Here is a 14,335-nt window from a genome sequence, read left to right as displayed (position 1 = left end):
TATGGTGGTGGTGACACCCTCACACAACCCAGTATCTCAGTATAGAAATGTAATATATTGATATGTGTATATATCATATGATAATAATAGATCCATGGTTTATTCATGTATAATAATTAAAAAGCGTTTGTCTTTGCATTCTTTATTCAGTTTGGAAATGTGTACATCTTATTGTTCAACGTTGAGAGATATTAATTGTATGGTATGATGTATGTATTTGTCTACTAAAACCATATGTGATGTTGTAATTGTGGTGACTCTTGCGCTCTCTAACGCCTTTGTGACCTATGTTTGTTTATATTTGCACAAAACAGACAATATCTACATGTAGAAGATTAAGATGGGAAATCATATGTGTGCATAATATTAGTTGTAATACTACATTCCAGTAATATAAAATATTTGAATGGGAACAGGTAGAAAGAAGACTGTGTGTAGAAGACCTCACCATCTTTTATAATGATATTGAGCAACATACTGTAATGTAATGTACATACTCAGCATGAGTCCTACAATGGAAACGTTCAAACGACAGATATAAAGATATGTTATCCCATCTAACCTTCTCTGTCCTACGTTCTGTTGATATATTTAACCTTTGGGCCTTTCACACAATCCTTATCTGTAGCATTCTTCAGGTGTACATTTTCTATGTGTAAGGGCTAGATTCAATCCATAGCGCTGAAGATCCGCACTACTGCGCAATTGAAATTTAAAGGCATTGTTCCAGCATTCATGGTAAGATAAAAATCTGCGGTAGAGCATGGATCTTCAGCGCTGCAGACTGAATCTAGGCCTAAATCTAACTGGATCAACCTAACTTTGAAGTCCATGGTTACAGAGTGGAAAATAATACAGTACGGAATGCACTTATCAGTCGTCCCATTCATCATCATCTTCATCATCATACCCTCCTTCTTCTTCACCTTCATCTGAAACAGAAGAGAGGAATGAATATCTGTTATGCAGAGATTAATTTTAAGATTCAAGAGGACAAGCCACAATGCATTTGTTTTAATTTACACATTTGTAGAATGAATGATTGAAAGATTAGGATGAGAAGGTGCTCACCAGAGGAGTGAATGACTTTACTCCTCTTCTGCATAACCATCATCAGAGCTCCTACAATACCCTCTGAGTCTTCCTGGGTAGGCTCAGGACTGTCTGGGACCTGGGACACACAAAAGGTCAATGATTATGTAAACTGAAATATGTAGACTCAATCTCACTGACAAAGACAATTTTGTATTTGAACAAGTTGGGTTTACGTTTTTGAGCTTCCTTCCCAGGCGGATCTGGTCCAGCAGAGCTCCTCTTTCACCTCCACCTCCTCCTCCACCTCCTCCTGAAGATGCAGGAGCAGGTGGTGGGGGATCTTTACAGGGGGGAGGAGGAGGAGGAAAGTCTCCAGAGCTCTGGGCTGTGGGAGGCGGGGGAGGAGGAGGTGGAGGAGGCGCTGGGCCTCCTCGACTGGGGGTGGATGGAGCAGGAGGAGGAGGTGCAGGCATGGAGCGCTGGTGACCAGGGGGAGGGGGAGGTGGAAGAGAACTATGGGACACAGAGGGTGGAGGGGGTGGGAGTCCACCTCGGCCGCCTAACGGGGGTGGAGGTGGCAGGGCTCCACGTGAAGGAGGGGGCTGGGAGGGGGGCGGGCCACGCCCTGGCTGTCCTGGGACAGGGGGCAGAGGGCCAGAGCGACCTCCCCGTGGAGGAGGAGGGGCAGGAGGGGAGGAACAGCTCCCTGGTACTGGGGGGAGAGGACCCTGCCTACCAGGAGGCCCAGGACCTGTATGCAATGGGATGAAAAAACAGCAAAATATTGGATTACAAAAATAGTTTGATTTACATTTAGTAATAAAATTGTATAACAGTACACCAGAACAATAGCCTACAGTGAAGTACAATTCAATACTTCCACTGAAGTGATGATGAACTTTAGACCAGTAGACAGACACTCAGAACGACACTCACCAGTGTTCATGGCCTTTTTGACTGCCTCCATGCCGCCTGAGTTCTCAATGACTTGTTGGATGAGTTGGGAGGTCTCCTCATCCTTCAACTCAGCCTCACTGATCCCAGCACAGGACAGCAGCTTCTTCAGGTCAGGGTCCAGGTTGTTGGGGTCCCAGCCCACATGACTCACGTGTCTGAGGAGGGGAGGAGAGAGAGGAAGAGGAAAATACACCTGAATGAGTGGCACGCTTGGAGACAATCCTGGATTTGTAAATTAAACAAATTGAGGACAAACAATTTTATGACAAGGTGTCATGAGGTTACATGTGTTGTGATAGATTATGAAGGCTTTATTTAACTGCCTGCTTATATGTGTGTGCTTAGTATCCACTCACTTGAACCCACTGGGTGCTCCTATGTCTGCTTTGGAGAGTTTACTGATCTTCTTCTTGTCCTTTTTCTTGTCCTTCTTTGCCTTACTGACAAAGGCAGGGGCAGGCACAGGTGTGACGGAGCGGTAGCGTGAAGCCTGGATGTCTGGGTTCTGGATGTCCATGGTGGCCATGGAGGGAGAAGTGGGACTGCCAGATCCTGCTTTACAATGGAAGTGTACATGCATAAGTCACAGTATATGTCTCTCGTGGGTAAAGATATCTTGTCAGAGATGTGTAATGTATATGTTTACAGTTTAGATATTGGGTCAGTTATTGTGCCTGAGGTATATATACACTACTGTTCAAAAGTTTGGGGTCACTTAGAAATGTCCTTGTTTTTGAAAGAAAAGCACATTGTTGTCCATTAAAATAACATCAAATTTATCAGAAATACAGTGTAGACATTGTTCATGTTGTAAATGACTATTGTAGCTAGAAACGGCTGATGTTTTTTGGAATATCTACAAAAGGGTAGAGGCCCATTATCAGCAACCATCACTCCTGTGTTCCAATGGCACGTTGTGTTAGCTAATCAAAGTTTATCATTTTAAAAGGCTAATTGATTACTAGAAAACACTTTTGCAATTATGTTAACACAGCTGAAAACTGTTGTGCTGATTAACGAAGCAATAAAACTGGCCTTCTTTAGACTAGTTGAGTATCTGGAGCAATTTTATGTTATTTTAATGAACAAAAAATTGGCTTTTCTTTAAAAAAAAAGATATTTCTAAGTGACCCCAAACTTGTGAACGGCATGTACAGTACTTAGTAATATTTCTATTGAACCTTTATTTAAGTCAGTTAAGATCAAATTATTATTCACAATGACAGCCTACACCAGCCAAACCCTAACCAGGACAATGCTGAGGCAATTGTGCGCCGCACTATGGGACTCCCGATCACGGCCAGGCTGGGAACGAACCACGGTCTGTAGTGACACCTTTAGCACTGCGATACAGTGTGTTAGACTGCTGCGCCACTTGGGAGCCCAGGTATAACACATACAATGGAATGAGGGATACTCACCTTTACCAGGAAGTGGAGGTAGTCCCCCTCTGTCTGTAAGTAAAACACACAGAATTTGATCAGGGAGAATACGAGGATTATTTTGGGATTACTTCAGATAAGGGCCTCAGTGTAAATCAGTCTTACCACTGGAAGGCAGGGGGCGCTGTTTCTTCTCTGACACTGTGAGAGGGAAGGAAGGAGGAACAAGAGGATGCCAGTTGAGATCATATGTACTCATCTTCACCACAACCTTTACTTTGAAACGCCACAGCTACCCTCCATGGAACCTCACATTACAATATCTGTTATGTTTCCAGTGTCAGAGATATATTAGTTCAAATACAGTGCATTAGGAAAGTATTCAGACCCCTTCACTTTTTCCACATTTTGTTACGTTACAGCCTTATTCTAAAATTGATGAAATACTTTTTCCCCCTCATCAATCTGCACACAATACCCCATAATGACAAAGTGAAAACAGGTTTTTGAAATGATTTACACAAGTATTCAGACCCTTTGCTATGAGACTCAAAATTTTGCTCAGGTGCATCCTGTTTCCATTGATCATCCTTGAGATGTTTCTACAAATTGATTGGAGTCCACCTGTGGTAAATTCAATTGATTGGACATAATTTGGAAAGGCACACACCTGTCTATATAAGGTCCCACAGTTGACAGTGCATGTCAGAGCAGAAACCAAGCCATGAGGTCGAATGAATTGTCTATAGAGCTCTGAGACAGGACTGTGTCGAGGCACAGATTTGGGGAAGGGTACCAAAAAATGTCTACAGCATTGAAGGTCCCCAAGAACACAGTGGCGTCCATTATTCTTAAATGGAAGAAGTTTGGAACCATCAAGACTCTTCCTAGAGCTGGCCGCCCGGGCAAACTGAGCAATCGGGGGAGAAGGGCCTTGGTCAGGGAGGTGACCAAGAACCCGATGGTCACTCTGGCAGAGCTCCAGAGTTCCTCTGTGGCGATGGGAGAACCTTCCAGAAGGACAACCATCTCTGCAGCACTCCACCAATCAGGCCTTTATGATAGAGTGGCCAGGCGGAAGGCACGTGACAGCCCGCTTGGAGTTTGCCAAAAGGCACCTGAAGTACTCTTAGACCCTGAGAAACAAGATTCTCTAGTCTGATGAAACCAAGATTGAACTCTTTGGCCTGAATGCCAAGCGTCACGTCTGGAGGAAACCAGGCACTGCTCATCACTTGGCCAATACCATCCCTACGGTGAAGCATGGTTGTGGCAACATCATGCTGTGGGAATGTTTTTCAGCAGCAGGGACTGTGAGACTAGTCAGGATCAAGGGAATAATAAACAGAGCAAAGTACAGAGAGATCCTTGATGAAAACCTGCTCCAGAGCGCTCAGGACCTCAGACTGGGGCGAAGGTTCACCTCCCAACAGGACAACGACCCTAATCACACAGCCAAGACAATGCAGGAGTGGCTTCGGGACAAGTCTCTGAATGTCCTTGTGTAGCCCAGTCAGAGCATGAAAATGGAGAGACCTGAAAATAGCTGTGCAGCGACACTCCCCATCCAACCTGACAGAGCTTGAGAGGATCTGCAGAGAAGAATGGGAGAAACTCCCCAAATACAGGTGTGCCAAGCTTGTCGCGTCATACCCAAGAAGACTCAAGACTGTAATCGCTGCCAAAGGTGCTTCAAAAAAGTACTGAGTGAAGGGTCTGAATACTTATGTAAATGTATGTTTCATTCTTTTCTAAAAACCTGTTTTTGCGTTGTCACTATGGGGTGTAGGTCGATGAGGAAAAAAATATATTTAATCAATTTTAGAGTAAGGCTGTAACGTAACAAAATGTGGAAAAAGTCAAGAGGTCTAAATACTTTCCGAATGCGCTGTATGACTCAAATACAAACATCACCCCACTGGGCACACACTGGTTGAATCAACGTTGTTTACACATCATTTCAATGAAATTACATTGAACCAACATGGAATAGACGTTGAATTGACGTCTGTGCCCAGTGGGACAGTTCACCAGTAACCAACATGGAGGACATAGTAGCCTAATATACAATCTGATGTCATGTCAATCCTATACCAAAAAACTCAACACAATTTTCTGTCTTCCATTCTACAACAAATGACCCTGACCTTGACGGTTTCTCTGGTTGATCTTCTCATCAACTGCACTAAGGAAGGTTTCAGCCTCCTGTTCATCTGCAAAGTTCAGCCCCACTTGGCAGTCCTGCATTGGATTGGAGAGAAACATTTGGATAGGCTCATGAAAGACAAAAGTAAAATCACTCATCTTAGGATTTACAGTCAAGCCATCATCATGAGTATCCAGGACATATTAATGTAGAGGAAGATAAGTTTGCTTACATCTGCAGCGAAGGTATGGAAGAATGGCCGGGCACAGTGGTAGACCATTTGGTTATAGAGCTCCTGCTCCCAGATCAGCTGTCCTTTCTGGGAAAAGCCAACTGTTAATATAACTGAAAGGCCAACACTTCTTCAACTCATATCTTCATGGGAAACTTCTCAACAGTGGATCAACAAATGGTCCTTTTCTAGGCTGGGTTACTGTATATGCACTTTGTGACATCTGTTGATGTAAAAATGGCTGTATAACTACATTTGATTGATTGATTAATATTTTCCATCATTGTGACTGACAGTGTATGTTCCTGTTACCTTGACATCAAAGAGGCGTATGAAGTAGGAACGGCGATGGTTGTCCTTAACGAAGCAGGCCACCCCAGTTTGCTGCAGGCTCCAGCAGGTGGGACTGTGGGGCAGGGCCATGTACAGCTGTGCTACGGTAGTGGCCAGGGACTACACACACACACACAAATGCGCACACGCAGGACATTTAATTATACCGAACATAAATATAAACGCAACATGCAACAATTTCAGAGATTTTACTGAGTTACAGTTCATATAAGGAAATCAGTCAATTGAAATAAATTCATTAGGCCCTAATCTGTGGCTTTCACATGACTGGGAATACAGGTATGCATCTGTTGGTCATAGATACCGTGGATCAGAAAACCAGTCAGTATCTGAAGTGACCACAATTTGCCTCATGCAGAGCGATACATCTCCTTCGCATAGAGTTGATCAGGCTGTTGATTGTGGCCTGTGGAATGTTGTCCCACTCCTCTTCAATGGCTGTGCGAAGTTGCTGGATATTGGCGGAACTGCAACATGCTGTCATACACGTTGATCCAGAGCATCCCAAACATGCTCAATGGAGGACATGTCTGGTGAGTATGCAGGCCATGGATGAACTGGGACATTTTCAGCTTCCAGGAATTGTGTACAGATCCTTGCGACGTGGGGCTGTGCATTATCATGCTGAAACATGAGGTGATGGCGGCGGATGAATGGCATGACAATAGGCCTCAGGATCTCGTCACGGTATCTCTGTGCATTCAAATTGCCATTGATAAAATGCAATTGTGTTCGTTGTCCGTAGCTTATGCCTGCCCATACCGTAACAAATACCACCATGGGGCACTCTGTTCACAACGTTGACATCAGCAAACCGCTTGCCCTCACAACGCCACAACGCCAACAGCTCTGGTGGACATTCCTGCAGTCAGCATGCCAATTGCACGCTCACATTTGTGGCATTGTGTTGTGTGACAAAACTACATATTTTAAAGTGGCCTTTTATTGTCCCTAGCACAAGGTGCACCTGTGTAATAATCATGCTGTTTAATCAGCTTCTTGATATGCCACTCCTGCCAGGTGGATGGATTATCTTGGCAAAGTAGAAATGCTCACCAACGGATGTAAACAAAAATGCAGAGAACATTTGAAAGAAATAAGCTTTTTGTGCATATGGAACATTTCTGGGAACTTTTATTTCAGTTCATGAAACATGGGACCAACACTTGACAGGTGGCTTTTATATTTTTGTTTAGTATAGTTTATATGTATGTTGGCTCTAGATAAGTGCACATCAGAAAAGTGCAAACTCAACTCAACTCAAATACATACCTGTTCTACTTACTGTAGATAGTGTGTGTGTGTGTGTGCTCAGGTTAAGTTCAAACATTTAGGACAATCGGAAGTCTTTGCATTTATCCGGAATGGACTGTACCAGTCCAACGGAAAGTGTCTGACATCTGTCAGACCTAAGTTACCTGTGATGAGTGCTTTAAGCAGCTGGTACTCAGTGGTTTGGAAAGTTCTTGGGTAGTTTTCATAGCAAAGACCTGCCCCCAATAATGACATCACTTTCTCTGTGGTAGGAATAATATTTTGTTAGACTTGTCAGCTACCACTGCAGGCTTAGGCCTACCTCAGAAACCAGGAAGTTGGTATGTCAAAAGAAAGCAGACTGCACAAACACTGAGTATACAAAACATTAAGAACACCTTTCTAATGCCCTCAGAACATCCTAAATGTGTCAGGGCATGGACTCTACAAGGTGTCGAAAGCATTCCACAGGGATGCTGACCCATGTTGACTCCAATGCTTCCCACAGTTGTGTCAAGCTGGCTGGATGTCCTTATGTTGGTGGACCATTCTTGATACACACAGGAAACTGTTGAGCGTGAAAAACCCGCCAGCGTTGCAGTACTTTATACAAACCGGTGCGCCTGGCACCTACTACCATACCCCGTTCAAAGGCACTTAAATCTTTTGTCTTGCCCATTCACCCTCTGAACGGCACACATACACAATCCATGTCTCAATTGTCTCAAGGCTTAAAAATCATTCTTTAACCTGTTTCCTCCCCTTTACCTACACTGATTGAAATGTAACGAGTACTTTTGGGTGTCAGGGAAAACGTAAGGAGTAAAAAGTACATTATTTTATTTTGGAATGTAGTGGAGTAAAAGTAAAAGTTGTCAAAAATATAAATAGTAAAGTAAAATACAGATACTCATAAAAGCTACTTAAGTAGTACTTAAAAGTATTTTTACTTTGGGGCTCTCGAGTGGCGCAGCGGTCTAAGGCACTGCATCTCAGTGATAGAGGTGTCATTACAGACACCCTGGCTTGAATCCAGGCTGTATCACACCTGGTCATGATTGGGAGTCCCTTAGGGTGGTGCACAATTGGCCCAGCGTCGTCCGGGTTTGGCCGGTGTAGGCCGTCATTGTAATTAAGAATTTGTTCTTAACTGACTTGCCTAGTTAAATAAAAGTACAAATTAAACACTTTACACCACTGGGTGTTCTTAATGTTTTGTACACTCAGTGTACAAACTGCTGCCTCTAATTCTGTTACCAGAGGAAGTGGTTTACACCACAATTTCCTGTCATTCACTCATGCCCGTTTAAAAGTCATTGTGTAGAGACTCTTGGTGTACATGCAAAATGTTTAATTGTTTGAATTTCTAACAATAGATGTTACTTTTAAAGTTGGCAAATATCTAGATTACATCAAATGAAATTGCCATGCACTAAATAAAACACATCAGAGCCACAGTTGAAGGGGTTAATTTAGTCATTTATATAAAAGTGAAACAATAATGATGAGACTGAAGCAGTAGCAACCATAAATTTGCCCAATCATATCTTACTGTATACATGGACCTTGTTAATAAAAGGCTATATTTAAAACACAGAATATGCCAGAAAAACCTTTATTTAGTTGGTTGCTATTTAACACTTAGACATGTGCTACTACCGCACCAACATGCCTAAAATACACCTACATACCAAATAGCCACACACCATCCAACCAGGTCTCCTCCATGCCAAACATCAACCAGATAGTTTCTTACATAGGCCTACCAAGTACCTACCATCCAACCAGTCTACATACCAACCATCCCCTCCCTTCCCTCATCCCCAGGAAAGACTTACAGCACACCTCCTCCCCAGCAGGTCTTCCAGCCTCTCATTCTCCTGTGTGCTCAGCAGAGAGCTGGGACTGTACTCCTGAACTCCTTTAGACTTAGATCCCCGACTCATAGTCCCCTCTCAGAATATCTACTTAGTATCAAAACTGAGCTGAGCATTGACGTGCCTGTCTGTCCTCTTCCTCAAACAGGCACTGACTGTTAGAATAACAAGTTGAAATGGTGCAGATGGTTTCTCTTCTGCCTTCTACAATGTGTTACATGCACACCAAGATTCAGAACAGGAAATGGACAACCACAATTTTTCCCCCCTTTCTCTCACTCAGTAGTGTTACTTATATTTCATGGTCTGACTACAGAGTCTCTTAAGTTTTAGTCATTGTTTCATTGCTAAAAATGGCAAACTCTTCTCAGGTACTCAATTTACGCTACTCAGACCCCAATTTTCAATGGGAAATTTATTAGAAAAGAGAATGAATCAGATTCAAAACATTTAATTACATGAAACTTTTATTGGACAAATAACATACATTTTTTAAGACCAAATAAAAAAACAGACTCCATTCTCTCTTAAAAATGTTGGTCCATAGTTCAGCTTACCACGTCTGATACAGGACTCAGTTTGTCTGAGCTCTCACAGACTTACTCAGACAAGCCAAGTCTAAAGATAGCAGGAGACATTGTATTACTTCTGCTCTTGAGTCTGACTGACAAGCGAAGCTGAGGTCAGTATTTGTTTGTGTTGAGTGGACATTAGCGTGTATGCTCACACAAACAGCCCTTTCCTTTCATATTCATGATGACCAGGAGTACATTTTTTGTATATACAACATGATAGATATAAACAATAGAAACGTTTTAAATATCCAATTCAAGTTATTGGACATAATATAAATAGAGTTTAAATGAAAGCTTTTAAAATAATCAGTCATGAATAATTGGGAGGGTTTCTGGCATTATCACTGCTGATAACTGCACTCATAGGAACATCTCTCAACTGTGTTATCCTAACATGAGTTTGGTATCATGGAACAACTAACAAGAATGATCACATCTGGAGGCTGTGGAATCAATACACCTATCACTATGTATATGAGCATAGGGCAAAAACACTGGATTTGATTGCACTAAAAATAACACACAGTCATTGAATGACAGGAATAGAGCAAATTACATAACATTCTGTAATCTTGTTTGAAAAGTCGAACTTTACCAGAAAGAGAAAATCTGCAGAATGCCAGAATATTAGATGCATTTGATTTCCTTACGTATACAAATATCTCACTGAAGATTCAAGGGAGGTAGATGAGGAAGGTAATGATGACTTTGGCAATGATGAAGCCATTTATTGGTACACTTATAACATAAATCCTATCATTACCTTTAGAAGACAATTACTATGGTTTCTCATTGTTTCTCGTGTCAAAATAGTACACATTTCACTTAAACCTGTTGTCCCAGTGACAACTACACTAGTGCCTCAAAACAACATCCTGAAAGCAAACCACAATGTTTGTCACCTCAGAACTGTTGCTTTGTGTTGTTGTGCTGCTGGTTCTGTTTTCTTCACCACATGGAGCATAATGCCATCTTGTGGGGGAAGTGAAATTATACACTGAATAAAAATATGGAACATTTCTGGGATATTTTATTTCAGCTCGTGAAACATAGGACCAACACTTTACATGTTGCGTTTATATTTCTGTTCAGTATATATTATTTTCCATGTCCAGCCGAGACCCTGTCATTTGGCTATGGTCAAATAATGGGCACGTCGGGGAGAATTTGATGTTTGGGAGAGCTTTGGTTGGCATTTTGGTATTCTTGTTTATTGTTGTCTGTTGCTAGTGTCCGCCTCCACTCCGAGACTCTCCGGACACCCAATCAATAATGATGAATGACGTACTCATCACCATGAAGATGAAGCCTAAGACAGCAAAACAGGAAGCCTGCAGGGAGAGAGGGGGAGGCAAAGAGATGGATGACAGCGCATTTTCTGACATTAATTCATATAGTAAGCATGACTAATTACTAAAGACTATTTACTGCTACATCGCTAAAGAAGATGAGACAACGGATTGAGGTTTTACCATAATCTTTGGTTTGGATTTTAGAGGTTCCGTTTCTTCAGGAACAATCCTGATGTAGAAGATTCCCGGGAGGATGAAGATCAGGCTGGGTGCAGAGGTCGCCCCTGGGTTGGGCAGGGGGAATAGATGGACGAAGGGAGGGAGGGAGGGAGTGGGGAAGGGAGGGGTGAAGAGGTGGAGGGAAGTTGAATGTGAACATTTTCTATAGGAATAAAACTATTAGAGGTCATAGTTTCTACTTTGGATAACAATAGTCTGTGAATCTAAACTAGGTTTGCATTGAAACCAGAATCATTTGACAGGTCTCTGTCTCTGCACACTTACCAATGATACCGAAAATGTCTCGGATGGTGGGCACGAAGATGACCAGTAGGTTGACGATGATAAGGAGACACACAGCAATGGTGATGTGGCGAGCCCAGTGGAAGGGCTTTTCAGGGAACAGCAGCTGCAGCAGGGCCCTGCGAATCTAAAGAGGGGGGTGGAGGGACAGAGAGATGTCACCAGACCTGCGTCATACACCCTGGCTACGTCCTAATTGACACCCTATTCCCCTACGTAGTGCACTACTTTTAACCAGAGTTCTGTGGGCCCTGGTCAAAATTAGTGCACTATATAGGGAATAGGGTGCCATTTGGGACACAAACCATGTCTCAGGAGAAGCATGTCAGATACGTTCCTGAAACCTGTCAGCCAATTAGCGACCATAGCAGAAGGGTATTGCAGGTCAAGAGCTTCATTATCCTCATACTCACACTGCAGTGACTTCAGAGTAAGGATGCATTATTGTAACATTACTGGACCCTTCAAGCCAATATAATAATACATAAACACAAGCCAGCACACACTGTTCTGGTAGCTGTTGCCCACCTCTACCTGCTTGTAATTTGAGTCTCACCGGAAAGAGAACCACAGGGACAGTAAGAGTAACAGCCACCAGCACAGCCATACGCACACACAGGATCAGTGTGTCCAAGGGGTCCACTTTAATGTATGTATGAAGGAGCTCGGACTCTACTCCACCTAAAACACAGAGAAACAGAGAATGGTGGTTATACTTCAACACACACATGTATGCCTTAAAACAGTCATAACCATACATTCATACACCAGTTCTCCAATTCCAGACTTCTCAATATGGTAACAACACAGTAACAACATGAGTGAACAGTCTGAACATAATAATTACTTCATTATTCTCATTGCTTCAGGAGCAGTATCTTACCAAAGAAGGTAAGGTAACCAAAGATAGCGGTTAGCCCGTACATAACGAACATGGCCAGAATGGAGATGTTGGCAACTGTCTGCATGCGTTTCTTGGTGGCACTAAGGTCACAGTGGACAGACATAGATTAGTACCTGAATTTGGCAGTAGTTAGTACCTGAATATGACAGTAGTCTACTGTAGTATGTGTGTGAATCATAGGGATATGTGTTGCATCTCTAATCTCAGTTGTGTCAGATCATGACTTACTCTTGTAGCTCTGTGTAGATGGGAAGCACCTCAGGGTGGCAGACAAAAGCAAAAGCCAGGATAGGGATGGTATATGCTGTCTGAAGGAAATCAAACCAAATTTATAAACATAACTAGACGCTCATTTGAGTGTAGTAAAAACATACACTACCAGTCAAAAGTTAGGACACACCCACTCATTCAAGGGCTTTTCTTTATTTGTACTATTTTCTACATTTTAGAATAATAGTGAAGACATCAAACCTATTAAATAACACATATGGAATCATGTAGTGACCAAAAAGTGTTAAACAAATCAATTCTTCAAAGTACACTGTCATAACTCTCCTGTGAAGATCTGTATATACAGTTGAAGTCGGAAGTTTACATACACCTTAGCCAAAAACATTTAAACTTCTTCACAATACCTGACATTTTATCCTAAAAATTTCCTGTCTTAGGTCAGTTAGGATCATCACTTTATTTTAAGAATGTGAAATGTCAGAATAATAGTACAGAGAATTATTTATTTCAGCTTTTATTTCTTTCATCACATTCCCAGTGGGTCAGAAGTTTACATACACTCAATTAGTATTTGGTAGCATTGCCTTTAAATTGTTTAACTTGGGTCAAATGATTCAGGTAGCCTTCCACAAGCTTCCCACAATAAGTTGGGTGCATTTTGGCCCATTCCTCCTGACAGAGAAGGTGTAACTGAGTCAGGTTTGTAGGCCCCCTTGCTCGCACACGCTTTTTCAGTTCTGCACACACATTTTCTATAAGATTGAGATCAGGAATTTGTGATGGCCACTCCAATACCTTGACTTTGTTGTCCTTAAGCCATTTTTCCACAACTTTGGAAGTATGCTTGGGGTCATTGTCCATTTGGAAGACTAATTTGCGACAAAGCTTTAACTTCCTGACCGATGTCTTGAGATTTTGCTTCAATATATCTACAGAATTTTCCTTCCTCACAATGCCATCTATTTTGTGAAGTGCACCAGTCCCTCCTGCAGCAAAGCACCCACACAACATGATATTGCCACCCCCGTGCTTCACGGTTGGGATGGTGTTCTTCGGCTTGAAAGCCTCCCCCCTTTTCCTCCAAACATAACGATGGTCATTATGGCCAAACAGTTCTATTTTTGTTTCATCAGACCAGAGGACATTTCTCCAAAAAGTATGATCTTTGTCCCCATGAGCAGTTGCAAACCGTAGTCTGGCTTTTTTATGGCGGTTTGGAGCAGTGGCTTCTTCCTTGCTGAGCGGCCTTTCAGGTAATGTCGATATAGGACTCGTTTTACTGTGGATATAGATACTTTTGTACCTGTTTCCTGCAGCATCTTCACAAGGACCTTTGCTGTTGTTCTGGGATTGATTTGCACTTTTCGCACCAAAGTACGTTCATCTCTAGGAGACAGAATCCGTCTCCTTCCCTGAACGGTATGACAGCTGCATGGTCCCATGGTGTTTATACTTGCATACTATTGTTTGTACAGAGGAACGTGGTACCTTCAGGCATTTGGAAATTGCTCCCAAGGATGAACCAGACTTGTGGAGGTCTACAATTTTTATTTCTTGGCTGATTTCTTTTGATT

The 14,335-nt window shown here is 42.4% G+C and overlaps 2 protein-coding genes across 4 annotated transcripts in view; both read right to left on the bottom strand.

Moving 5' to 3' along the window:
* Positions 1-115: 115 nt before the first annotated feature.
* Positions 116-9,392, bottom strand: LOC120058873 (wiskott-Aldrich syndrome protein-like). 2 transcript variants are annotated; one of them, XM_039007613.1, is made up of 11 exons: positions 9,199-9,392; positions 6,065-6,205; positions 5,753-5,839; positions 5,522-5,615; positions 3,540-3,575; positions 3,414-3,446; positions 2,349-2,547; positions 1,972-2,147; positions 1,269-1,786; positions 1,072-1,171; positions 116-932 (listed from the first exon to the last, which is right to left on the bottom strand). In XM_039007613.1, exons 1-11 carry the CDS (start codon positions 9,304-9,306, stop codon positions 874-876), a joined length of 1,551 nt encoding a protein of 516 aa, XP_038863541.1. In that variant the 5' UTR covers positions 9,307-9,392; the 3' UTR covers positions 116-873. The 2 variants fall into 2 exon arrangements, with proteins under 2 accessions (XP_038863541.1, XP_038863542.1); XM_039007614.1 differs by having other exon boundaries at positions 2,349-2,544.
* Positions 9,393-9,692: 300 nt separating this feature from the next.
* LOC120059218 (sodium-coupled neutral amino acid transporter 3-like) overlaps positions 9,693-14,335 on the bottom strand; it is a 31,710-nt gene continuing 27,067 nt past the window's right edge. For both annotated transcript variants that reach the window (XM_039008093.1, XM_039008094.1), the window contains 6 exons: positions 12,759-12,838; positions 12,510-12,610; positions 12,183-12,307; positions 11,609-11,753; positions 11,285-11,388; positions 9,693-11,143 (listed from right to left, as the gene is read on the bottom strand). In XM_039008093.1, coding sequence (XP_038864021.1) covers positions 11,039-11,143; positions 11,285-11,388; positions 11,609-11,753; positions 12,183-12,307; positions 12,510-12,610; positions 12,759-12,838 — 660 coding nt within the window. In that variant the 3' untranslated portion in view covers positions 9,693-11,038. The remainder of the gene's footprint in view (positions 11,144-11,284; positions 11,389-11,608; positions 11,754-12,182; positions 12,308-12,509; positions 12,611-12,758; positions 12,839-14,335) is intronic.

The sequence above is a fragment of the Salvelinus namaycush genome, chromosome 14 (genome assembly GCF_016432855.1).
Source record: "Salvelinus namaycush isolate Seneca chromosome 14, SaNama_1.0, whole genome shotgun sequence".
NCBI lineage: Eukaryota > Metazoa > Chordata > Actinopteri > Salmoniformes > Salmonidae > Salvelinus > Salvelinus namaycush.
This window is presented reverse-complemented; position numbering and strand designations above follow the sequence as displayed.

Bases quoted from the DNA above. Each gene is read 5' to 3' on its own strand.
- LOC120058873 (XM_039007613.1), bottom strand. From the start codon at position 9,306: ATGAGTCGGGGATCTAAGTCTAAAGGAGTTCAGGAGTACAGTCCCAGC. The intron at 3,576-5,521 runs GTCAGGGTCATT...TCCCTCTCACAG, and splicing joins CAACCAGAGAAACCGTCAAG to TGTCAGAGAAGAAACAGCGC. The intron at 2,148-2,348 runs GTGAGTGGATAC...TCCCCTCCTCAG, and splicing joins GGAGCACCCAGTGGGTTCAA to ACACGTGAGTCATGTGGGCT.